This window comes from Phocoena sinus, chromosome 19 (assembly GCF_008692025.1).
Source record: "Phocoena sinus isolate mPhoSin1 chromosome 19, mPhoSin1.pri, whole genome shotgun sequence".
Taxonomy (NCBI): Eukaryota; Metazoa; Chordata; class Mammalia; order Artiodactyla; family Phocoenidae; genus Phocoena; species Phocoena sinus.
Window position 1 is genome coordinate 6,829,166 of NC_045781.1, and position 24,573 is coordinate 6,853,738.

The 24,573-nt window shown below is 52.2% G+C and overlaps 2 protein-coding genes across 6 annotated transcripts; one reads left to right on the forward strand and one right to left on the reverse strand.

The window, feature by feature from the left end:
- Window positions 1-52: 52 nt before the first annotated feature.
- PRRG2 (proline rich and Gla domain 2) lies at window positions 53-6,345 on the reverse strand. 2 transcript variants are annotated; one of them, XM_032613795.1, is made up of 8 exons: window positions 6,294-6,345; window positions 5,513-5,578; window positions 4,765-4,861; window positions 4,398-4,573; window positions 4,175-4,214; window positions 2,094-2,229; window positions 1,107-1,244; window positions 53-719 (listed from the first exon to the last, which is right to left on the reverse strand). In XM_032613795.1, exons 3-8 carry the CDS (start codon window positions 4,847-4,849, stop codon window positions 701-703), a joined length of 594 nt encoding a protein of 197 aa, XP_032469686.1. In that variant the 5' UTR covers window positions 4,850-4,861; window positions 5,513-5,578; window positions 6,294-6,345; the 3' UTR covers window positions 53-700. The 2 variants fall into 2 exon arrangements, with proteins under 2 accessions (XP_032469686.1, XP_032469685.1); XM_032613794.1 differs by lacking the exon at window positions 6,294-6,345 and having other exon boundaries at window positions 137-719; window positions 5,513-5,653.
- Window positions 6,325-21,877, forward strand: NOSIP (nitric oxide synthase interacting protein). Of its 4 annotated transcripts, none has more exons than XM_032613792.1 (10): window positions 6,347-6,449; window positions 10,093-10,316; window positions 15,676-15,848; window positions 16,430-16,535; window positions 18,460-18,541; window positions 19,974-20,133; window positions 20,223-20,341; window positions 20,498-20,685; window positions 20,802-20,910; window positions 21,091-21,201. In XM_032613792.1, exons 3-10 carry the CDS (start codon window positions 15,779-15,781, stop codon window positions 21,160-21,162), a joined length of 906 nt encoding a protein of 301 aa, XP_032469683.1. In that variant the 5' UTR covers window positions 6,347-6,449; window positions 10,093-10,316; window positions 15,676-15,778; the 3' UTR covers window positions 21,163-21,201. The 4 variants fall into 4 exon arrangements, with proteins under 4 accessions (XP_032469681.1, XP_032469683.1, XP_032469682.1 ...); XM_032613791.1 differs by having other exon boundaries at window positions 10,093-10,261; XM_032613793.1 differs by having other exon boundaries at window positions 6,431-6,449; window positions 10,096-10,261.
- Window positions 21,878-24,573: the final 2,696 nt, after the last annotated feature.

The following is a 24,573-nucleotide window of genomic DNA, read 5'->3' on the forward strand; positions in this document are numbered from 1 at the left end:
ACAGAGCGTTAGCAGGGCCTGAGGGTGTAGGGCGCAGCGTTTGTACAGAAAGCCAGCTCTGCCGTGCGCAGACGCGCCCGGGAACGCGGTTCAGTTTGTTTTGGGTTTTTTTTGCATTATTTCACTCTTTTGGGTCTCTTTTCCAAAGGGTTTTTATTTAGGGAAAGAGCTCAACTCCAGTCCCCCAGGTGCAGTGTCCGCCTGCCCCCAACCAAGCACGCTTGCAAATATGCCCCCCACCCTTTCCCTGGATTGCAGAGTGCCCAGTGCGCGCACGGGGAGCACACGAAAACACGCGTGTACACAGGCGGGGCTCTGCCTGTCCGTGGCCCGTGACACTGAGGGAGATGGCCGTCTCACACCCACTCACACGCGAGTCTGCGAAGCACTGCGCGCCTGAGTCGGAGTTTCCACGCACGCCTATCCCGGGGGCGGGGCTGGTGGGTACCCCCACCATTAGGAGAGCGTGGGGGCCTGCGAGGCGCCGGGACGCGGGAACACGTTGCCCGGGAACTTGCGTGTATCCGTAGACGGCGGAAACACGTGTGTTAGGGTAGGCCTCGGGCCGGACGATCCCTACTGCCATCACCCCTCCAAGCTCAGCTCCGGAGTTTAAGAGGCCAGGGGGTTTCCGGAATCCGGTGTGAATCTGGGGCACGGTTCGGAGAACCCCGACTCCGAAACAGCTCGAAACAGCTCTTCAGCGCGGCCTCCAGAGGCTGCAAGGAGAGGGGCACAGTGGGGAGTCAAAGGGCCGGCTATTTTTGACCCCTCAACCAAGACCACTCCGACCCACCCTGGGTGTCTCAGCCTATCCTCGGGGTACAAGACCCACCCCCCTATAATACTACACACACACACCCCTACCCCTATAATACTACACACACACACACCTATAATACTACACACACACAAACACACCTGTAATACTACACACACACACACACACACGCACACACGCACACTTCAGGCCACGCCCCCGCCCTCCAAGCCTCGCCCTGGATAATAAGCTCAAAATTCCAAATCCCGCCCCTAAGCCCGCGCCCCTCCTCCGGCAGTGCCCTCCCCTCTGCGCCCCGCCCCCAGGCAGAAGCCCAGCCCCATACCTGGCGTAGGGGGGCGGTGGTGCGTCGTGCACCCCAGAGGCCGCCAGCGCCTGCTCGTAGGTGGGGAGGCCTGGGGGTGGGGGTGGAGGCAGGGGCGTCGGCGGACTCAGAGAGCTCAGGGGACTGATGAGCTCGGCCCTGGGGACAAGAAGGTGCACTGTTATCAGGATAGAGAGCCTTGGGAGAAGGAGGAAAGAGGTAGGGAGACAGAGACACTGAGGGTGGTGAGGAGACAGAGGTGGAAGGGAGATGGACCAAGGAAAAAGAGTCACCTTCAACCTGACTCTACACACAGAAAAGCACCTCGAAGTGACAGGCAGATAGATGCACAGGGACAGGCAGCCACAGAAATCAACAACTGCTGAGACAGACTCGTTCACAGACACATGTGCTCCAGATACAAGCAGGCAGTCGTGGAGAAAGAGGCAGCCCTGCAGAGAGGCAGGCAGACACACACAAGAAACAGACAGACACAACAGAGATACACTCAGCCACAAATTTCCCAGATCCACTCTTAACAATAAACTCTTCCTAGAAACCTTTAGACCCACTATACTTCAAGACTAATGCTCAAGCCCTCTCTTCGACCCTGCCACTGAGAGAGACACACCTAGACAACTGACACAGGCACACACAAACACAGCTACACCTTGTCACCACGGAAACTGACATCCCACAGACACCCACAGACCACAGGCTGCAGCCTCACCAGATATAATACCCACAGAATGATAATCACACATACAACTGGTACTGCAAAGACAGCCAGGGCAAATATTGAATGAGTTCCTGCTTTGTGCCAGGTGCTGTGGATATAGTCAGAGAGATGCCACAACTGGACACCGAATCTCGCAGACTCACTCTCCACATGACGGTCTCCTCAGGTCTTTCAGCAGCACCCAACCGCCCCCAATCTGGCCCATCTCCTTAGGTTGACCCTTCCTCCCTTCCCTGCTCCCCAGCCCCTCCTCCCCAAAGCCCCCTTACTCTTGAGGACTGGGCTGCTGGCCTCGTTTCTGACGGCAATGCAGATACCAAAAGGCTCCCAGGCTGGCCAGGACCATGAGCAGGATGCCCACTGTCAGCCCCACAGCCATGCTTGCTACGTCCCCTCGTCCACGTCCTGTGGGGGGGGGAGGGCACAGCGTCAGGGGCTGTCACCCTCTCCAACATCCAGATACCTTCCCCTGAGGTAGGGAAAACCTTTCCAGATCTCCCCTGAGGGAAGACGACTGGCCAAGAAGGCAGAGCTGGGGCCACTTCCTAGCTGTGTGAGCTCAGGTAACTCACCTCGCTCATTTCTGTGAGCCTCCATTTCCTGCTCTGTAAAGTGGGAATAATAACCCCTCCCTAATAGGTTGCAAAAATGCAATGAATTAAATGCAGAAAGGGCCTGGGATAACCTCATCTGAGACTAGAAAATAGGGCAGTCGTCTCTCTAAGAGGAGAGAGAACCCTCCTAAGATTGCAGGTGACATGCTTACTTAGGGTAGGGAGTTCAGACAGCCAACTCTCTGAACCCCCATACTGAGCACTGTCAGATTTAGCAAATAATAATGAGGATACCCAGTTAAATGTGAATTTTACATAAACAGTGAATTTCTTTTTTTTTTGGCCACCGCAGACGTCATGCAGGATCTTAGTTCCCCGACCAGGGATCGAACCCGTCCATGCCCCCTGCAGTGGAAGCACGGAGTCCTAACCACTGGACTGCCAGGGAATTCTAATTTTTTAGTATAAGTATGTCCCATGGAATATATGAGATATACTAAAAAATTATTCCTGTGTATTTGAAATTCACATTTAACTGGGCTGTGGGGGGAGCTGTCTTGTATTTTATCTGGCAACCCCATCCCCTCTGGAATGCAATACCTTTTACCAACCAGGCTAAGGAGGGGCAAGGCCTTACCAGAAGGCTAGGAACAATTTATCTATCAAGGAGGAATGCAGGGACATCCCCTCAAAAACAGGCTGCTAGTGTTTAGAACTCATGTGGACCCTTGGCTAAGGTGAAGCGCCTTTAGCAATCAAAGCTTCATGTCTGAGGAAAAGGGGGGTGGGGAACAGGGAGGACCCTGGCTTTGTGAGGCCTTGCTAGGTCTTGCTGCTGGGGAAACTTCCTTTAGCACTGGGTAGGGGGGACTTTCCTCAAACAGTAAACCTCAGGCTTTTAGCCCTCTTAGCAAAAAAGCTGCACTAAGAAGCGGGGGGTGGGGGACGGCCTTCCTGATTCTGACATGTTTCAGGTGGACTCGAGAAGCCAACAGGCCTTGATATGCCTGTAATGCCTGTAGCAAAGCAGTTACCTCCCCTAGCAACCAATGTGAGGACTTCAGCCCAGACTTAGGGCCTGTTGCTAAGGTAGAAACACCCCTAGCAACCAGGCCACTCAGGGGTGAGATGCTCTGTGCCTGGAGGGGGGTCCTCCTGTGGGCAGGAGGCCTTGGGTCCAGAGCTTGGCTAGGTGTGGTTGCTAGGAAGAAGGCCTCCTTAGCAACCAGGCTGAAGCCAGGATGGGGTTGTGGGGGAGGGGAAGCCAACCAGGTAGTGAGTGCTGCTGTCTTCCTTGGTCCAGCCTGGCCAGGCTTTGTTGCTAAGGAGCAGCCCCCTCTTAGCAACAAGGCTGCAGCCACGATGGGGCCTCAGAACTCAGAGGAGGGGTTGGGGCTGGGCTGATCGGGCAGGTGAGGACAGACAGGCTTCCACCAATTGGCCTAGCCCAGCCCCGTTGCTAGGGAGCAACCCCCCTAGCAACCAAGCTGCAGAAGGGGCTGGGGCTCTGGACTCCAAAGAGGGGCTCAGGTGGGCCAGGGCCTCTGAGCCTGAGGCTGTAACTTCTCCTTCCAACTGTCCTTCCTGGGGACATGGGACCTATTCCGAATAAGGTGTGGTGGGTTCCTCGGGCAAGGGCTCTAGTCTCGGAGGAGGGGATTTCTTTACCAACCCTGTCCAGGAACTCAGGAGCATGGAACATGGAGGGGGTGAGATCGGGCTGGGGGATGTTCGTTCAGCCTCCACAGAAAGGAGCTGCCTTAGTTGCACAGAATGAGAGGACTCCCCCGACTCACCTCCTTTGCCATTGTAGATGTAGTTCTCCCAAAAGCGCTCCTTGAATGGGCAGGAGGAGAGAAGGCAGAAAGGAGGCATCAACTGGGAGATTCTACACCCCGAAACCAGCCCGCCCTGATGATCTCTGAGGCACGAAGGGAGAGGGAGCTGAGGGGCAGGACCCTCCCCCCCAGCCCAGGTCCTGGAGAAGACAGAGGGACTCCGGGGACCCCAGGGCCTCACCGTCAGAGTATTGTCCTCAAAGTACTCCCGCGCCTCTTCCCAGGAACACCTCTCCTCTTGACACTCCCGTTCCAGGTTCCCTGGCGTGAACAGCTCCAGGTCCCAGTGATTGGCTCGTGGAATCCGCCTACGGCTGCCCAGGAAGCTCTGGGCCTCTGGGGAGTCCAGGAAGACTTCTGGACCCAAAAGACATAAGAGACAGAAAAATGGAGGGTTCCTAGGACTGGGGACATGAAGGAGCCAGAACTTAAGGGGATGAAGAGCTATGGGGTCCTGGGGGAGGAGGCAACTGCAGGCAGGGTTTTTCCTGGGCCAGAGGAAGGTGGATGTTTGTGCCTGGACTCCGGCTCTTCCCGCAAACGCTCACCTTGGTCTTGCTCCCCACTGGGTGAGGTGTCCAGGCAGGTGGTCAGTCCCAGGTACAGCAGCAGCACAGAGCGGTGGCTCCTCATATTTTGTGGACACTAATGTGGTTAGGGGAGAAGTGCCTCAGCTCCTGGAGAATGAGGCCAGGTCTCCCCGCCCAGACCCTGTGGTCCAGGAATGATAATAACAGCAGACACTTACGTGGCCTGTATCCTGGACCAGGCACTATTCAAGGTCATTTACCTCTATCAACTCAGTTTCATTTTCACCAGGGTGCTATTATTATCTCTGTTTGATACAGGAGGAAACTGAGACACAGAGAAGTAAAAGAACTTGCCCAAGTTCATACAATTTGCAAGATTCAGAGGCAGGATTTCAGCAAAGGCAGTGCTCCTCCAGAAACCAGAGCCAGGAGTTTATCTTTTTTTCTGCTGTGTCTGCAGCCCCCAGCATGGGTTTTGGCACAAAGTAGGAGCTCATAAACATGTCCATTGATAGGGATTCCTTCTTCCTGGTAATTTCCATGTATATCCACCTCTCTGTGCTCATTGCCACATTCAGCCACAGAATCAAAGATTACAGAAGAGGTAAAACCAGAGGCCTGTATCCTGGGGCCCAGGAGCTGGGGGAGGGGGCAGCGGTCCTGGACTCCTGGGTTTGGGGGCCCCAACTTCTGGGTCCCAGAAGAGCAGGGAGCCAGGTAGCCAGGGTCCCCAAGCCAAGCTCTGCCTCCAGGGACATTCACTTACCTGCCTAGACTTGTGAGCACTGTCCCCTCCTCCTTAATCAGGGCCTCCTCGGACAGCTGCAGCCAGCTGTGAAGGGGGACAGGGGAGAAGGGAGGGGAGAGGAAGGAGGGGTTACCTTGCTCACTATAGTCGGCAAAATCCCGGTTTCTGGCCAGAGGGGCGGGGTTTGCGATTACCTGCCCTGGGCGGGACTCAGGTAAGGGACAAAGTATTTAAAGGGACCTTATGATTAAGGGTCTAAGGTCCAGAGCCCCATAGAGAGGCCAGGGTCTCCGGCACCGTGGGGCACTTAGGGAGTTGGATAGGCGCCCCCTCCCCTCCTATCCAATTTCCCCCCAGAGAGCTCGACAGACAGAGCTAGGGAAATAAACAGCTAGGTCTCCAGATATCTAGGTATCCAGAAACTGGCAGGAAACTTGTGCCTTGGTCCCTGGGGGTAGGTGGGTATGCCGTAGTAAATTCCTGCTTCCTGAGAACGGCTCTGACTTCCGATTTCTCAACTGCTCCATTTATAAAGTGGGGACAGAGGAGTTGTCCCTTCTCTATTGTCTCTTATTTTGCAGCAGAAAAGTGGATGATATGCTTTGGTAAGCGGACTTTACAATCTCTGGGCGAAGTGATTAGTCCTTAAACACAGGCTTAGGGAGACGCAAAGCGCCCGCCCAGGGAAACGCCTAGTATATACTAAGCACGCCCTCTATTCACGCCAGTTTCACTGACCGGAACCTTCGACTTGCCACTCACGTTTCCGGAGGGAGGAAGAGAAGAAGGGAGCACTTACCAAGCCAGAAGAGATACCTCCGCAAATAGGGGCAGATCTACTTCCGGTCTCTTCTGCCGGGCGGAAGTGAGCGGAGCGGAGAGGGAAAACAGTGCTCCTTTCCGGTGTAGGGGTACAGTTGAAGTAGCTACCGACGAGGGAGGAGTCGTTCGTAAGGTGAGTTCCAGGCGGTGGAAGGATAGTGTTAGTGAGATCGCCTTCCGGTGGGCAAGAGTCTTGGGCTCCTGAGGGAGCTAGGACAGGATTTTGAATTCCTGACTTCCTGGCAATCCTTAATAGAGCACTCTAGGCGCCCCAAGTTTGAAGCCGGACTACCTCCCTGGAGGTAACCAAACCTTCAGCCGGCAGTTCTCAGTAGAGTTTTAGTTCCACTGTAGACGGATGGGCCGGGAATCCCAGGGGAAAGAGGAGACTGGGACTCCTAGGGGTCTAATGAGTGAGAGTTGAGAAAGAAGCACCCCTTTCCAGGCCTCCGTTTCCCAGACTGTGATGGGGAGGGCGGAGAAGGATTGTGCAGTCGCCTGCCGCGGCCTCCCTGCACCCTTTTGACAGCCGCTTCCCTCTCGGAGTAGCTGTTGGGTTAACGTTTTCCTCTGTGGAGCTTTGGGGTCAGGCAGTCCTGGGTTCACTTCCTGATGGTGTTGCTGATTCGGTGTGAACTCGGGTCTTGATGGGTCCTTAAAGCAGTTTCACTTTAATATTTTATTATGTTTTATTATGAAAATGTTCCAACTTATATAAAAGTGAGAGAATAATAGAAGAATCCCTATCGGGGCTTCCCTGGTGGCGCAGTGGTTGAGAGTCTGCCTGCCAAGGCAGGGGACACAGGTTCAAGCCCTGGTCTGGGAAGATCCCACGTGCCACGGAGCAGCTGGGCCCGTGAGCTATAAATACTGAGCTCTGCGCGTCTGGAGCCTGTGCTCCGCAGCAAGAGAGGCCGCGACAGTGAGAGGCCCGCGCACCGCGATGAAGAGTGGCCCCCGCTTGCCACAACTAGAGAAAGACCTCACACAGAAACGAAGACCCAACACAGCCAAAAATAAATAAATGAATAAATAAATTTATAAAAAAAAAAAAAAAAGAATCCCTATCGCCCAGAGTTACCAATTATTAATATTTTTTGACATATTGGCTGGGTATTTTTTAAGATTAAATATATAAGGCAAATCCTATCCATCGTGACATTTCAGGATACATGTGTAAAAAACAGGGACATTTTTACAACATTGTAAATTAACTATACTTAAACTTTTTAAAAAAATTTTAATTTTTAAAAAGCACACACGCACACAAAAAAGCAGGGACATTTTCCTCCATGACCACAATACTATTACACTTACAAAAGCAACCCTAATATTACCTATTACTTGGTCCATAATCAAATTCTCCTTCTGAAAAAATGCCTTTAAAAAAAAGAAGTTTCACTTTTTTGAATCAGAATCCATTCAAGTCATTGTTAATGTCTCTTAAGTTGCTCTTAACTTCAAACAGTCTCACCTCCACCCCACCCTGTTGTTTTCCTTGGCAATTGATTAATTGAAGAAACTGGATCAGTTATTCCGTTATCATCCCACCATCTGAACTTGTCTTTTTGCTTCTTTGAAATGGTGATGGCCTTTCACCTATTCCTCCATTATTCCCGCTGCACCCCCCTCCCCAATTGCCACACCCTCTCTCTATGGATTAACCTAATCTGGACTTTTCACATAAATGGAATCTTTTTCCTGTCTGGTTTCTTTCACTTAGCATAATGTTGTCAGGGTTCATCCATTTTGTAGCATGTACCAGTACTTCTTTTTAAAGCTACATAATATTCCTTTGTATGAGATATACCATATTTTGTTTATCCACGAGTCAGTCAATGGACGTTTGTGTTTTTTCCACTTTTTGGCTATTGTGAATATGCTGCTTGCACTTGTGTACAAGATTTAGTGTGGACATAAGTTTTCATTTCTTTTGGCGGTGGAATTGCTGAATCAAATGGTAACTCTGTGTTTAGCCTTCTGAGGAACTGCCAGACTTTTCCAAAGTGGCTGCTTCATTTTGCATTCCCACCCTCAGTGTCTGAGTGTTTCAATTTCTCCACACTTGTTATGATCCAACTTTTTCTTTTTGGCCATGCCGAGTGGCATGCGGGATCTTCCCCGACCGGGAATCGAACCTGTGTCCCCTGCAGTGGATGAGCGGAGTCTTAACCACCGGACTGCCAGGGAAGTACATCGTCTGACTTTTTGACTGTAGTTATCCTGTGGGTGTGAAGTAGTATCTCACTGCTGTTTCTTGTTTTTGTTTTTTTTTAAGATTTTTTCAATGGGGACCCTTTTTAAAGTCTTTATTTAATTTGTTACAGTATTGCTTCTTTTTTTTTCTTTTTCTTTTAAATTTATTTATTTATTTATTTATTTTTGGCTGTGTTGGGTCTTCATTGTTGTGCGCGGGCTTTCTCTGGTTGCTGGGAGCAGGGGCTACTCTTCATTGCGGTGTACGGGCTTCTCATTGTGGTGGCTTCTCTTGTTGCGGAGCACGGGCTCTAGGCATGTGGGCTTCATTAGTTGTGGCTCGCCGGCTCTAGAGCGTACACTCAGTGGTTGTGGCGCATGGGCTTAGTTGCTCCGTGGCATGTGGGATCTTCCTGGACCAGGGCTCGAACCCATGTCCACTGCAGTGGCAGGCGGATTCTTAACCACTGCGCCACTAGGGAAGCCCCGCTTCTGTTTTATGTTTTGTTTTTTTGGCCATGAGGCATGAGGCATGTGGGGTGCTCGCTCCTGGACCAGGGAACGAACCCGCACCCCTTGCATTGGAAGGCAAAGTCTTAATCGCTGGACCACCAAGGAAGTCCCTCACTGCTGTTTTGACTGCATTTCCTTCATGATTAATGATGTGGAACATTTTTTTCATGTGCTTATTGGCCATTTATATATCCTCTTTGGAGAAACGTCTGTTTTGATCCTTTGCCCATTTTTAAATTGGGTTATGTGTCTTTTTATTATTGGGTTGTAAATTTCTTATACATTCTAGATACAGTTCCTTTGTCAGACAGATGATTGGCTACCACCACCTGTTTTGGTACAGCTTGCAAACCAAGAATGGTTTTTAACATTTTTCAATAATTGGAAAAGACCGTAACCAACAAGGATCCACTGTATCTCACAGAGAACTATACTCAATATTTTGTAATACCCTATAAGGGAAAAGAATCTGAAAAAGAATATATATATGAATCACTTTGCTGTACACCTGAAACTAACACAATCCTGTAAATCAATTTTTTAAAAATTGGAAAAATTCAAAAGAAGAATAATATTTTGTGATATGTGATTCAGATACCGGTGTCCATAAAAGAAGTTTTATTGGAACACGGCCATGGCCATTGAGTTACATAGTGTCCACGGATGCTTTGCCATACAAGGGCAGAGCTGAGTAGTTGTGACAGGGGCAGGTGGCCCACAAAGGTGAAAATCTTTACTCTCTAGCCTTTTCTGGCGGATCCCTGCTATAGCCTCTGGCTTCCTGGAATCAGGAAATTAAATTGAAAGGCTTGAGTAATTTAGCTTCAGGCATCTTGGCATGGCTGCTTCAGCGCTGCTAGCTTCACACCTGGCTGTCCCACTTTTAGGGACGGTGAGATTGATCGGGGGCTTCAGGTAGTGTTTACAGACTTAACGTTTGTCCCCAACCCCACCCGAAATCTTATATCTCCAATATGACTATTTGGAGATAGGACCTTTCCCGAAGTAATTAGGGTTAAATGAGGTCATAAGAGTGGGGTCCTAATCCATGGGGTTGGTGTCCTTAGAAGAAAAGGAGATACCAGAGAGCAAGCACTCCGCCCTGTGAGGACACAGCCAGAAGGTGGCCAGCCATCTGCAAGCCAGGAGGAGAGGCCTCACCAAAACCCAACCATGGTGGCACCCTGATCTCAGACTCCTGGCCTCCAGAACTGTGAGAAAATCATCGTCTGTTGTGTAAGCCACCCAGCCTATGGCATTTTGTTTTGGCAGTCCTAGCTGACGAATACAGGTAGGAACAGCACAGACACGCCGTCGTAAAGCTATGTTTTTCTCCTTTCTACTAGCAAGTATCAGCACCCTGCGGATGTCCAGTTGCCATCAGGTGCCTTAGTGAATCAGTTACGTCATCAGGGGTTGCAAAATGGTGGCTTTCCAATTCTTTCATTCCTCCCACATTTCTTTATCCAAGCTGTTTTTCACCTTGAGCCACATCCAAGGAGCAGTAGAAGGGAGTGACGTGATCTAAGCTCCCTTTTGAAAAGCTCACCAGGGCTCCTCTGTCAAGGAACAGACTGAGGAAGAGACCAGTTAATCCCTCTGGGCCTCTGTTTTCTCACCTCTAAAATGGGGAGGTTATCCCCATTAACCTCGCAGGTTATCCCGAGGACTGAACGTGTTCAGAACTGTGAAGCGCTTCGCCCAGGGCCTGGTGCATAAGCGTTGGAAGGATGTGATGGTCATTTCTATTCCTGTAGTGCTTTTATATTGATTGGATGGATGATTCATTCGTTGATTACACACCTCTCCTGGCCCTAGGGTTGGAAGTGGTTAACATCTATCTGACATCTCTGTGCCCCCCAGGTGCCATGCAGTGCCAGGACCCATCCTGGAGTCCAACCCAGCCCCCGCCTCTAGGGGCTTCTAGTCTGGGGGGGAGAAATTCTGAGGGGTGGCAGCTATAATAGACGGAAATCAGGGCACTGTCAGAGCACCAGGAATGCCTAACTCAGGCTTCCCGGAAGAGGCGACTCCTGATGGAGCCTGGGAGGAGGAAGGGGACGGGATTTCCAGGGGGAAGGTCCAGGGTTACAGGAGCTGCCCCACTCCACGGTGAGAGTCAGCACAGTGCCTGAGGCTACAGCATCACGGGTGGTGAAGGCCACAGACTCATGCCTGGGTCAGACCCCGGCTGCATGACCTTGGGCACCTTCTCCCAGCCTCTGTTTCCTTGTTTGTAGCAACTGTTTGGGTTGTGGCGTCTGGTGGAGTTAATATGTATAAAATACTTAGAACAGGGCCAGGTGCACCAAACCTCTTAAATAAATACCAGTCATTATTAATAGAACATCTCAGACCCTCGCTTTTGCTCTTAGGGAGCTCCCTCTTTCCTGCTTCCAACACATCCTGTTTGTGTCTGTGATTTCCTTGAGTGTAATCGACCCTTTGGGTTCCTTTAACACAGGTCTCCGCCCGCCTGGGACGGCCTGCAGCATCCACGTGACCCACGCTACTAAAGGGAGGGGGCTCGTAGCATCCTTTAGTTCTCAGAGGGTTCTCTGACCCCAAGGGATTCAGGATTCAGACGAATCAACTGCAGAAAAAGACAGTCGGGAGAGAATAAGGGAGACTTGAATACCAGCTGGATAGTAAAGGATGTGAAGGGATTATTAATGCGTTAACGGTATTGTGGTCATGTTTTTTAAGCACGGTAGCCACGAGTCCCCAGAAGCTGTGGGGCACTTTGATATGTGGCTAGTGCCCCCAAGGGACTGTGTTTTTTAATCATTTCATTTTAATTAATTTAAATTCAAGCACCGATACTGGATTCAATTCCTGGAAAACTTTTAAGTACGTTTGGCACAAGCAGGGCGTGTGAATGTACATTTGCTCCTGTAAATTTTATGAACCCGAAATATAGGACAAGTTTCTGCAATGAAACTTTCGTGTCTGAATTGAGATGTGTTGAGAGAGTGGACTAGACTCTGGATTTTGAAGACTTTGTAAGAGAACGGGAATGAGTTGGCCTTTATTCTTGGATTGTAACCTCCCCAGGAGGACTGCAGCTGTCACATGGTTAAGGGTGAGGCTCCAGAGCCCGGCTGCCTGGGTTCGAGTCTGGCTCTGTTGCCGCTTCCCAGCTGGGGGACTTCATGGGCCTGTTTTCTCCTCTGTAAAATGGGAAGGAGGATATATAACACCTGATGTTACTTTGGACGTGGCCTCTCTGAAAAGCTAGTGACGTGAGATGGTAGTAGTTCTGTTTTCTCTTTTGAGGTTTTCCTCACTGAGGAGACAATAAAGCTGCTGACCCCGGGTCAACCCTAGTCAGCAGTTCTCAAGCTTTTTGGTCTCAGCACCTTAAAAATCATCGAGGACTCCGAAAAGCTTTTGTTTGTGGGAGTTCTGTCTATCAGGATTTGCCATATCAGGGGAATTCCCCCGGCAGTCCAGTGGTTAGGACTCGGCACTTTCACTGCTGAGGGCCTGGGTTCGATGCCTGGTCAGGGAAGTAAGATCCTGCAAGCCTCGCTGCATGGCCGAAAGGAAGAGCGATTTGCCATATGAGAAAGGAAAACAGGCATGAAACTGTCTTTATTGAGATATAATTCACATGACACAACCATTTAAAGTATACAATTCTTGGTTTTCCGTACAATCACTGTTTTTGCAACCATCACCATTTTCTGACTTCAGGACATTTTCATCACTGCAGAAAGAAACCCCATACCCCTTAGCAGCCACTGCACGCCCCCGCCCCCGGTCCCCCCTTCTCCCAGCCTGTGGCAACCACCAATCTGCTTTCTGTCTCTATGGGTCTGCCCATTCTGGACCTTTCATATAAATGGAATCAACAACACATGGCCTTTTGTCCCTGGCTCTGTTCACTCCGCATAATATAACAGACATTTTTAAAACCCGAGGATGCACAAGCACACGTCACACGGCCTCTGGAGACCCCACTAGACCCTTGAGAGAAGGAGAGGAACAAAGGCAAACTCACTTGTTTTATTTATTTATTTGGCTGCGCTGGGTCTTAGTTGGAGCACGTGGGATCTTCGTTGCGGCACGCAGGATCTTTAGTTGGAGCATGCGAACTCTTAGTTGCGGCATGCGTGCGGGATCTAGTTCCCTGACCGGGGATCGAACCCATGGCCCCTTCATCGAGAGCACAGAGTCTTAGCCACTGGACCACCAGGGAAGTCCCAAACATGATTTAGTATTACAAAAATAGTTTTGTGGACTCCCTGAAACTATCTTTGGGACCCCTGGGGTCCCTGGACCTTCCTTTGAGAACCACTGCCCTAGGCAAATGGCTTCACTTCTGTGCCTCAGTTTGCCCCTCTCCAAAGTGGAGATGGGGGTGGGACGGACCTCAGAGGGTGGCTGAGGTTGGATGATTGAGAGTTGGCCTGGGGGTCAGGGGGTCAAGCAGTGTCCCTTGGGATTATTCCCATGACCGCCTGGCAAAATAAAGAAATGCTCCATCTATAGCGGTTCCTCTCTCTCAGAGGGAAAATGTCCCGGTCCACAAAGCCAAAGAACTTGGCTACAAGACAAGCAGCCCAGTGCCAAATACCGCAGAGGGTCAAAGCAGTTGACAACTAAGAATAGAGTGGGGAATTTGTCCCTGAGGAGGTGAACTCGACCTTCATGAGTGCCAGTGGGGAGGGGGGAGCTGGGGTGGAAGCCATGGGGCCAGGGCGGAGGAGGGGGATGGCAGGCGAGCTGGGTGGCAGCAGGTGCTGGACTTGCTCCAAAGCTGGGGGTGAGGGGAAGCTGGAGGAGGGGCGGTGGGTGGAGTTGGGGTGTTTCACCAAGGTTACCTTCTGCAATCAGCACAGTGGCCGCGGCTAGGGTGATAGAAATGTTTCGCATCTCGATTGGGGGGGGGTAGTTACGAGGGTGTATGCAGTTGTCAAAACGTATCAAGCTGCATCCTTAAGGTCTGTGCATCTATTCTATGTAAATATACCTACAAAACAAAAAATGGGTTTCTGGGAGGAAGACGCCAGTAGGGGGCGTGCGAGATCTGTAGCTCAAGGAGAGAGGTGTTTGAGTTCTGAAAGTGAAAGGCAAGTTTCTGAAAGCACCCGGAACCGGGAAATAAGATGAAGTTGCCTTTTACATTGTGGGTGCTCCTGGTTGTGCCTCCCCCCCGCCACCTTCTGGATCCTCCTTTCAGCCACAGAGCCAGAGAGAGTATTTCCTGAACATTCCATATGCCATGCTCTGAGTATGACCTCATTTAGTCCACACAGCAATCCAGTCGTGTCAACTAGATCCTATGGTTCTCCCCACTTCTTACCAAAGGACTCAGAGAGGAAATTACGAGTCCAGAGTCACAGCCAGCAGGGGGCCAACCTTGGACTCAAGCCCAGGCAGGTCTTATTCCTTTGATCCATATAACCCCCTCCTTGTTCCATTTATTCTTATTTATCCCCCGGTCAGTCCCCTCCCCTGCGTGGGCAGTCACTCTTTATGCATCATCTTTTGTTTGCAGGTGTTTAAAATGTATCGTTTTGTTCATGTGCAGATTGTTTTATTTCTTACTTTTTTCACCCAGCATTGTGTTTTTAAGATCCACCCACAGGAACTCCCTGTTGGTCTGGTGGTCAGGACTCAGCGCTTTCACTGCCGAGGGTGAGGGTTCAATCCCTGGTTGGGAAACTAAGATTCCACAAGCTGCATGGCACTGCCAAAAGAAAAAAAGTCACCCACGATGCTCTGTACACACCTAGTCAGTTGCATCTCACTGCTGGGTGGTCTCCATGAGGGGCAGTCACTATCCATTCCACAAGGGCGGGATATTCAGTTGCCTTTGACTCCCCTCCAGTATAAATAACACCACTGTGAACATCCTCACACATGCTCCCTAGTGGTGTCGCCTTTGGGGCACATACACCCAAGTGCAGAATCGCCTGTACTCACTTTGCTGAAGTACCACCAGCCTGTGTTCCCGCAGCATCACCTGAGGGGATTCCTATCACCCACCCTCACCCTATCCAGCCACCTTATCCAGCTCTCGAAGTTTCACCCGCCAGCCTAGTGATAGATTTAAAATGATGTCTCGCTGTGGTTTTCCTGTGAGGAGAATTTGAGGCATCTCTCCATCTACCTGTTACTCTTTGAGCTGCTTCTGTAAATCGCCTCTTCATATCCTCGGCTCATTTTCCTCTTGGGGTAGCTGGGTTTTTCTTGTTGACTTGCCAGCGTTCCGTGTACAGTCAGTTCTGCTCTAACACTTGTTTTGAAAACTCGAGATTTATTCCAGTGCGATGGATACATTAGGGAACAATTTGAACATAAGGCATGTTACACCTAACTGAAGCCAGGTGCGCTTGGTTGAAATGAGCGTGTAGGCGTACACAGAACACACGCTCAACACATCCAGAACATCTACTGGGCGCTTCAGTTCCCCATTCGTGTTACGAGCCCCACCGATCACATCTGGTGCTAGAACTTTCCATCAGATAACCCTCCTTCCACCACCTCACAGTAACTCACAACGTGTACCCCTTCCGACACCACTTCCACAAGCAAACTTCAGGTCTTTTTCAGGGTTAAGTGCCATATTTGTTTTTGGGAGGTATAGGCGTTTCTTAACCATTTAACGTGTGCAAAACTCTCTTCCCCTGCCCCACTCCCAGCTTTCCCATCAGATCAGGTCGGGGGCCAGAAGGGTCCAGTCCTCTCTGCGTGGGCCCCCTCTGGTCACACAGCCCTGCAGCTGCCCCTTCATTACCCCCTGGGATGACGCGCCACGGCAAGAACTGCACGGCGGGGGCCGTCTACACCTACCATGAGAAGAAGAAGGACACAGGTACTGGGTTTGGGGGAGGGGGCAAATGGACCCTGAAGTCCCCATGTTACTTTGCTCCTCTGGTTGTGCTCTCTGGGCACGTGTCTTTCCCCCGACCGTGTAAGTAACAGCCACGTGACTGATCGTCATGACCAGAAACATAACAGCCCACGTGAGCCAGCAACCTTCTCCCCGCCTTGTCGTGGGCACTGCGTTAAGTGCCTTCCATGCTAAGCCTCCCAAACACCCACTGAGGAAGGAATCACTGTTGTCAGGCCATATTCCAGAGGTGGAAACTGAGGCCCAGAGAGGTATAGACGCTTGAGCTTGGTCACAGAGCCAGAAGGCCCGAGGGGAGTCAGTTACGAGCCTCTTCCCCGAGCTGCCTCGGGGACAGGGCCTGTCTGTCACTTACCCTCTGAGGATGAACGCCTTCCTGTGGGTTGTGCAGCCCTGTCCCCAACGCAGACACACAGCCCAAGCTCTTGACTGCCTGTTCTCTGAGTCCCCCTACCTCGGAGTCCTCTCTGTGCCTTTCTCTCCGGGTTTGGAGAAGGGCACGTCTCCTGCCTCTCCATCCCTCTGCCTCTCTCTGTCCCCAGCGGCCTCAGGCTACGGCACCCAGAACATTCGGCTGAGCCGGGATGCCGTCAAGGACTTCGATTGCTGCTGCCTCTCTCTGCAGCCGTGCCATGACCCTGTTGTTACGTAAGCTGGGAACGTGGGTGGGCGGGTCAGGGTGACGAGGGCAAGGGAATCGCCAGGAGGGGGCTGCACAGCCAGGGTGCCCTGGCAAGCCACCTACCCTCCCGCAGCCTCAGTGTTCTCCTCTGAGACATGGGCATGATCCTAGTACGCTTCATGGGGTGTGGAAAAGAATACATTCACAATAGAGGGTAGGGCTCCTGGAAAGTTGCTAGCCCATAATAACAGCTCACGTGTGGAGTGCTTACTGTTACCTACCTCTTAGCGTCTGGCAAAGGCTTCAGCGAGATAATGGGTAGAAGGTACTTAGTCCACTGACTAAATATGTGCTCAATTACTGGTCCATTTTGTAGACATCGCGATGAAAGTAGATCGTGGTTCAGGGTCCCTGAGGCCACCGGGAGGTTCAGTGGTTCACTAGAAGAACACACAGAACTCAGCAAAGCAGTTATCCTCAAATGACAGCTTATGACAGCAAAAGGTTACAGATTAAAACCAGCAATGGGGGTGGTTTCCCAGGCAGTCCAGTGGTTAAGACTCTGAGCTTCCAGTGCAGGGGGCGTGGGTTTGATCCCTGGTCGGGTAACTAAGATCCCACATGCCGGGCTTCCCTGGTGGCACAGTGGTCAAGAATCCGCCTGCCAATACAGGGGACACGGGCTTGATCCCCAGTCCGGGAAGATCCCACATAGCATAGAGCAGCTAAACCCACGCGCCACAACTACTGAGCCTGTGCTCTAGAGCCCATGAGCCACAACTGCTGAAGCCCACGCACCTAGAGCCCATGCTCCGCAACAAGAGAAGCCACTGCAATGAGAAGCCCGCGCACCGCAACGAAGAGTAGCCGCCACTCGCCGCAACTAGAGAAAGCCCGTACGCAGCAACAAAGACACAACGCAGCCAAAAATAAATAAAATAAAAGATCCCACATGCCGCGTGGCATGGCCAAAAAAAAATTTTTTTTAATAAATTTATTTATTTATTTATTTATGGCTGCATTGGGTGTTTGTTGCTGCGCGCGGGCTTTCTCTAGTTGCGGCGAGTGGGGGCTACTCTTCATTGTGGTATGCGGGCTTCTCATTGGGGTGGCTTCTCTTGTTGTGGATCATGGGCTCTAGGTGCACGGGTTTCAGTAGTGGCACACGGGCTCAGTAGTTGTAGCTCGTGGGCTCTAGAGTGCAGGCTCAGTAGTTGTAGCGCACGGGCTTAGTTGCTCCACGACCTGTGGGATCTTCCCGGACCAGGGCTTGAACCCGTGTCCCCTGCATTGGCAGGCAGATTCTTAATCACTGTGCCACCAGGGAAGACCCCCCAAAAATTTTTAAATAAATAAAATCAGCAGTGGGAAAAGACACATGGGGCAGAGTCCCAGACAGACCAGGCACAAGCTTCCTTTGTCTCTCTCAGTGGAGTCGCAGGAAAGCGCTTAATTTTCGCAGCAGCAGTTACTACCCACCAGGAAGCTCGCTCCAGCCTTGGTGTCCAGGGTTTTTATTGGAGGTTAGTCACCTAGGCCTGGCTGACCTTGGTCTTCAGCCCCTCCAGAGGTCCAGCTCACACCACATGGTCCCAACCTCCCAGGCCAACAGAGACACTCTTAACAGGCAGGACATTCCAAGGCCTAGAGGTGCCCTCCCAGGAGCCAGTCCTTTGGTTGGAATGTGCAGGGTTTGGACAGCCCAGGCCTGCTGAGCTAACCGTTTACAGTGCGAGATTTTGCCTACGCATCAGAGAACATTATAGAGCCGGGAGAGTTAAAACAGTGCGGTTACCTCAGAGAGCTAAGCCGAGCCCTGAGTGAGCAGCTGCCTCGAAGACGCTTAGTGGTTGCCCTGGGCAGGGAGCTGATGTTCAGCAGTGACAATCAATCTCTGGCCATGTGGCCTGGGCCAGGCCCATGTTTTCTCATCCCCTCCTCTCTTTGCAGCCCCGATGGCTACCTGTATGAGCGGGAGGCAATCCTAGAGTACATTTTGCACCAGAAGAAGGAGATCGCCCGGCAGATGAAGGTGGTTGGGCTGGGAGAAGGGGGTGCAGGCGTGGGTAGGTGGTTTCGATGCTGGGCCTCCCATCTAAATTGCTCCCCGCCCAGGCCTCTCCTGTGCTGTTCCCTCTGCCGGGCACACCGTCCCCTCCCACCTCTGGTTAAATTCTTCTCGTTCTCCAGATTTCAGCCCAGGTGTTGCCTCCTCTGGCCTTTTGCTAGTCCAGGGCCCTGAGGGCCTGCCCCTGTCACCTCTTCTTTGGCACTTGTCACAGTTGTGACTCTACCTGTGGCTGTCTGATACAGGCCCCAGGGGTAGGGAGCGGGGCTCTCACCCACCCCAAGGCCCTAGGTTCTCGGGACATACCTGGTAAATGAGTGGATGCCAGCTCATCTCCTTGTCTGTGAAATGGGCTGACAGGGCCAAACTAGAGGGCACTGCAGGGCATGCGGGAAATGCTCACAGACAAGAACTTCTTAGGCATTTTCTTGGAGCCAGGCCCACCTTCCATTGCTGAGCTCATTTTGTGGCTAGGAGGGACCCTGTCTCCCTCCTTGTCCTGCCGGCTTTTCCAGAGCTCAGGAAGCACTGGGGGCCAGATTCTTGTTGAGCTTTTGGTCTGGAGTGCGTGGCTTCCCCTCTGCCCAGGTCCTCCACCCAGCCTGGTGGCCCCCTCATCGTGGAGCCCACATCGGAAGCCCTCCCGAGCATCAGTCAGCGTCAGCGTTCCCTCCTTGCTCACTCGGTGACCGGAGCAGTGTCTCCTCTTGCCCTCACGCTGCCTGAGCCTTCATGGCTCCATAAACCTTCTCTGCTCCCTACTATCCTGGAACTCGGGCTGTTGAGGGCAGGGACAGAGTCTACACTGTACGGACTGTATAATAGATAAGTGATAAGATATACTGTATAATTAATAACATATGGCCCCAAATTACATTTATTGAGCACTTACTATGTGCCAGGCCAGGTGCTAAGTGTTTTAAAAAATCCTCCTGTGTAACCCTCCCAGTGAGCCTCCGACGTAGGTCACCATTGTCAGCCCGTTTTACGGATGAAGAAACTGAGGCCAGGAGAGGTCACAGTGCTTACTGGAGGCCACAGAGCTAATCAGTGACAAAGGCAGGGTTTGAGCTCTGGCAGTCTCGCTTCAGCCAAGCTGTTGACCACCGAGTCCCAAACCAGCTAAAGTGGAGATGGCTTAACTGTCCTACAGTTGGTGAAGGGACAGGCAAAGGCAGCAGAGGCACACCATGGATAACTGTGCAGCCGATTAAAGATTCACACCCAGGCAGTCACCAGCCTCTACCAGACAGAGCCTCTGCCAGGAACCTCCCCTGTGTGGATTCCAGTTCACCCACCTCTAAATTCAAAGAGGCACCCCAGCCCCCACCTAGGGTGCCCCAAACTCACAAGCCACGGGAAGATGCCTAGCTCGCTCCTGCCTGGCTGCCCGCAGGCCTACGAGAAGCAGCGGGGCGCCCGGCGTGAGGAGCAGAAGGGGCTGCGGCGGGCGGCCGCGCAGGACCAGGTGCGGGGCTTCCTGGAGAAGGAGGCGGCCATCGTGAGCCGGCCCCTCAACCCCTTCACGCCCAAGGCCGCCTCCGGGAACTGCCCAGGTGAGAGAGAAGTGGACATGCAAGTGGGTGGGGCTCCCGCGGGGCCAGGTGCCTCCCTGGTTGCGTCCGAACCCCTCTCCCCCCCGCAGATGATGCCCGACCCGGGTCCAGCGCGGGCCCCACAGGCAAGGACAAGGACAAAGCGCTGCCCAGCTTCTGGATCCCATCGCTGACCCCCGAGGCCAAGGCCACCAAGCTGGAGAAGCCGGTGAGCCCCCTACTCCAGTAAGCGCCTGTGTGTGCCCACTTTGCCAGAGAGGGCCAGGGTCCTGAGGGCCCCCTCCCCTCCTTCACAGGGACCCCCATCCTCCCTCCGCCTGGCTCTAGCCCCGCCTGTTGACTCGGCCCCCCTCCTGCTCCCCAGTCGCGCATTGTGACCTGCCCCATGTCCGGGAAGCCGCTGCGCATGTCCGACCTGACGCCCGTGCGCTTCACGCCGCTCGACAGCTCCGTGGACCGCGTGGGGCTCATCACGCGCAGCGAACGCTACGTGTGTGCCGTGACCCGCGACAGCCTGAGCAACGCCACACCGTGCGCCGTCCTGCGGCCCTCGTGAGTCACCTGGGGGGACAGCCTGGGGACCTGTGGGACGGGGCGGGCTTGGGGTGCGGCTCTCTCCTTGGGGCGGGGCCTCTGATCGTCGTACCCCACACTCACCCTCACTGCAGTGGGGCCGTGGTCACCGTGGAGTGCGTGGAGAAGCTGATTCGCAAGGACATGGTGGACCCCGTGACCGGAGAGAAGCTCACGGACCGCGACGTCATCGTGCTGCAGCGGGTGAGTGGCACCCCTCCTCCCTGTCCCCTAGCCTTCCGGTAACCCCGACCTACTTCCAGAGGGCCCGCCCCCTTACTGAGGCCCCGCCCCACCAAGGGGGCGGGGCCCAACCTAACCTCGCGGGCTGGGGAACCCCCACGGCACCCCAGCTCCCCGCCGCCTCTCCTCCTCCTCCTCTAGGGCGGCACGGGCTTCGCGGGCTCCGGAGTGAAGCTGCAGGCCGAGAAGTCCCGGCCGGTGATGCAGGCCTGAGCGCGCGGTAAACCAAATAAATGGGCTTGTTGGACGCGACAGGCCGTGTGGCGCCTTCATTCACCGCGCCAGAGCCCGGTGACAGCGTGAGCTCAGGAACGACTGCGCTTTGAAAGCGTGGGCTAAAAATATTTGATGTGGTCTCACGGTAAGGGTAATATCTGAATCGAATGCAAACGCACAGCTTTAAATGGGTTGAGTGGCCAGAGGTCGGAGTCTGGGCCGCGACCACAGGAGGGCGCCACTTTAACGGACTGTAGAAATCCCCGCACTTTCTTTTGAGTTAAACCAAATTTGAAGCCCAGGAGGCGACCCGGAACGCGTCTCCCGTTGTAAAGTTTGATAAGACACGCAAAGGAAATGAAGTGCTGTGTGTGACTGAGAAAGCGAAGAGCCGGCACCCTGTCTAGAGAAGGCGGTCAGGAACACTCCTTCCCCCACTACCTGGAGGCTGGAGGGTGAAAAGGAAGAGGAAACCGCAAGTGTAAAGTCCCAGAGGCAGCACTTGGCAGGTGTGAAGAGGGAGGAGTTCAGAGCACCCAGGCCTAGTGGACCTGCCTGGAGCTCAGACTTGACTAGGAGGGCAGGGGTGGGCTTTAAAGCTATGTTTTTAATAACCATTGAATCACAAAAGCAGACCCTGTGCAGTGTGGAGAACCAGAGCACACAGTCAAGCAAAGATTGCAAAAATGAAGTCTTAAAAGTCCTGACTCTCTGAGCGATACCCAGGTCCTGTCCTTCCAGGTCTTTCTCACATGAGTTTTTTCAACCAACGTGAGATTTCCATGCAAGTACTGTTCTGTTCATTGAACAGTCTCTACCTTTTCATTTTGGTAAGAGGTCTTCTCATCCAATGCCCAGGCGAGATTCAGAGTGTCCTTGAGTGCTGGGCAAGCCCGTCTGGTACAGGACCAGTTGGTGTGTCTGGCCGCAGGGAAAGGTGTTAGCAGGAGGGTGGGTCATCCTTGCACCCTGGGGAGCCCCGGAAACCCAGCAGTTCCTCCCTCAGACGCTTCTAGACCCTTCCCTTGGTCCCTAAGAGCCTTCACGCCCCACTCTTGGGCTCCCAGTCCCATTGTCTTGGGGGGATGCTTGTACCCATTTTGCAGAACAGCCCACCAAGGCTGAGAAGACAACTTGCCCAAAGTCACACTGCTCAAGGCCATAGCTGAGCCCAGGTTCACCCAGAGGTCAGCCACCTCCAGATACCTGCACCCGCCTCATTCAGTCTTGCCCTTCTCCACATCCTTTGCACCCTTCCTCCCCTAGGTTTCCCACGCTGCCACCCACAGACCTCTCCACCTTGGCAAGCCCCCACCCCATCCCTTTACCCAGAATGATAGAGATCTTCCCTCCTTCTCTAAACACCCCCAATCCCCGTCCTCTTAAGAGCTCTCAACCACCCCGAGTCTTTTCTCTCAGCCCCCCCCCCAGAGGATCCTGTTTATGTGTGGTACAGACCACTCCCCACCCCAAATAAAGATTTAAAGGTGCAAGATTGGAAATTCTGGAATTCCACAAGGAGCCTAAATCCCACTCTTTAGTTCACAGGCCCTTTGAGACACTCTTTGCGGGGACGGGTGGGGTGTGAGTCAAGGTCCTCACTCTACGCCATAGGTTTCCTTTAAGATTTCAAAGGTAACAAGGAGAGGAAGCAAGGCTCAGACCACAGCTGAAGCTGCGGCAGGAGGAGGGAGGGACGGGAAGTGGAGACAAATTTTGTGTTTTCTCAACCAAGGTTCCTTAGACACTGGTCTAGAGTTCAGAGCAAAGGGGCTTCCCTGGTGGCGCAGTGGTTAGGAATCCGCCTGCCGATGCAGGGGACGTGGGTTCGTGCCCCCGCCTGGGAGGATCCCACATGCCACAGAGCGGCTGGGCCCGTGAGCCATGGCCGCTGAGCCTGCGCGTCCGGAGCCTGTGCTCCGCAACGGGAGAGGCCACAGCAGTGAGAGGCCCGCGTACCCAAAAAAAAAAAAAAAAAAAAAAGCCAGATGAAAGGTCACATATTGTATGACTCCTGTTATATAAAATGTCCAGAATAGACAAGTTCATAGAGATGAAAAGTAAATTAGCGGTTGCCAGGGGCCAGAGGGAGGAGGGAATTGGGGAGTGACTAATTAAAGTCCTGGTTTGGGACTTCCCTGGCGGTCCAGTGGTTAAGACTCCGCACTTCCCTGGACTCTGCATTTCCACTACGGGGGGGGCATGGGTTTGATCCCTGGTCAGGGAACTAACATGCCACATGCCACATGGTGCAGCCAGATAAATAGAGAAAGAAAGAGAGAGAAAGGAAGAAAGGAAGGAAGGAAGGAGGGAGGGAGGGAGGAAGGAAAGAAAGAAAAGAAAAAAGAAAGAGAAAGAAAGGAAGGAAAAGAAAGAAAGAAAAAGACAGTCAGTCCTGGTTTGTTGTTGGGGTGATGAAAATGTTCCGGGATCAGATGATGGTGATGGATACACAACCTCGTAAATTTAAAGATCACTGAATCGTACATTTCAAAGGGTTAATAATTTTCTAGTAGACGAGTTATAACTGAATGTTTTAAAAATCAGAAGATCTGACATCGTTGAGAGACCCCACCTGACTGCTTCTCCCAGGCTGGCTCTCAGAAGCTGGTGGATTCCATCACTGATCTGGAGGTGTCAGGGGTCACCAGAGAACTAAAAGCAGAAACATTTCCAAAGTTCCCAAAGTTCTCAGTAAGCACGTGGAGAAACTAGAATTTTCTTTACTACGCTGGTAGGCATGGAAACTGGGGAAACGATTTGGCAACATGTAGTAAAACTAAAGAATGGTGACTGCATGACCTGGCAATCTTACTCTGACCTCTGCAACCAACACACATACAAACAGGCTCAACAAAACACAAACTAGAATGTTCACAGCACCTCTGTTTGTCACAGCCACTTACTGGAAATGACCCAAGTTTATCAACAGCAGAATGCATGACCTGTGGGCCGTTCCCAGTGGAGTGCTATACAGCAACGAAAAGGACCACTCTGCCCAACACCTATGAGTGCACACAGCGTGCTTCTACTTCTCTAAGTAAACAGGCGAAAGTGTGCCCTTTGAAATTGGGGTAGTAGTTATCCTTGGGGAGGTGATGTCTGGGTCCTCCTGGGGGCTGATAGTGTTCTCTTTCTTCATCTGAGTACTAGTTACAAGTGTGTGCATGCAGTCTGAAAGTTAATGTTGCTGAACACTTGAGTTGTACACTTTCCTATTCATATGTTATTCTCCCATAAAGATGTCCTTAAATTCACTGCAATAACAAAGAGATGTCCTTGGCAGTTTGGCAGTGTCTACCGAATTCATAAATTCCATTTCTAGGAATTTATCTGCAGTTAAATTCATGGAAAATTACGGATGTGCTAGTGCCTTCTGTGCAGCATCCTTTGGAAGAGAAAAGACTA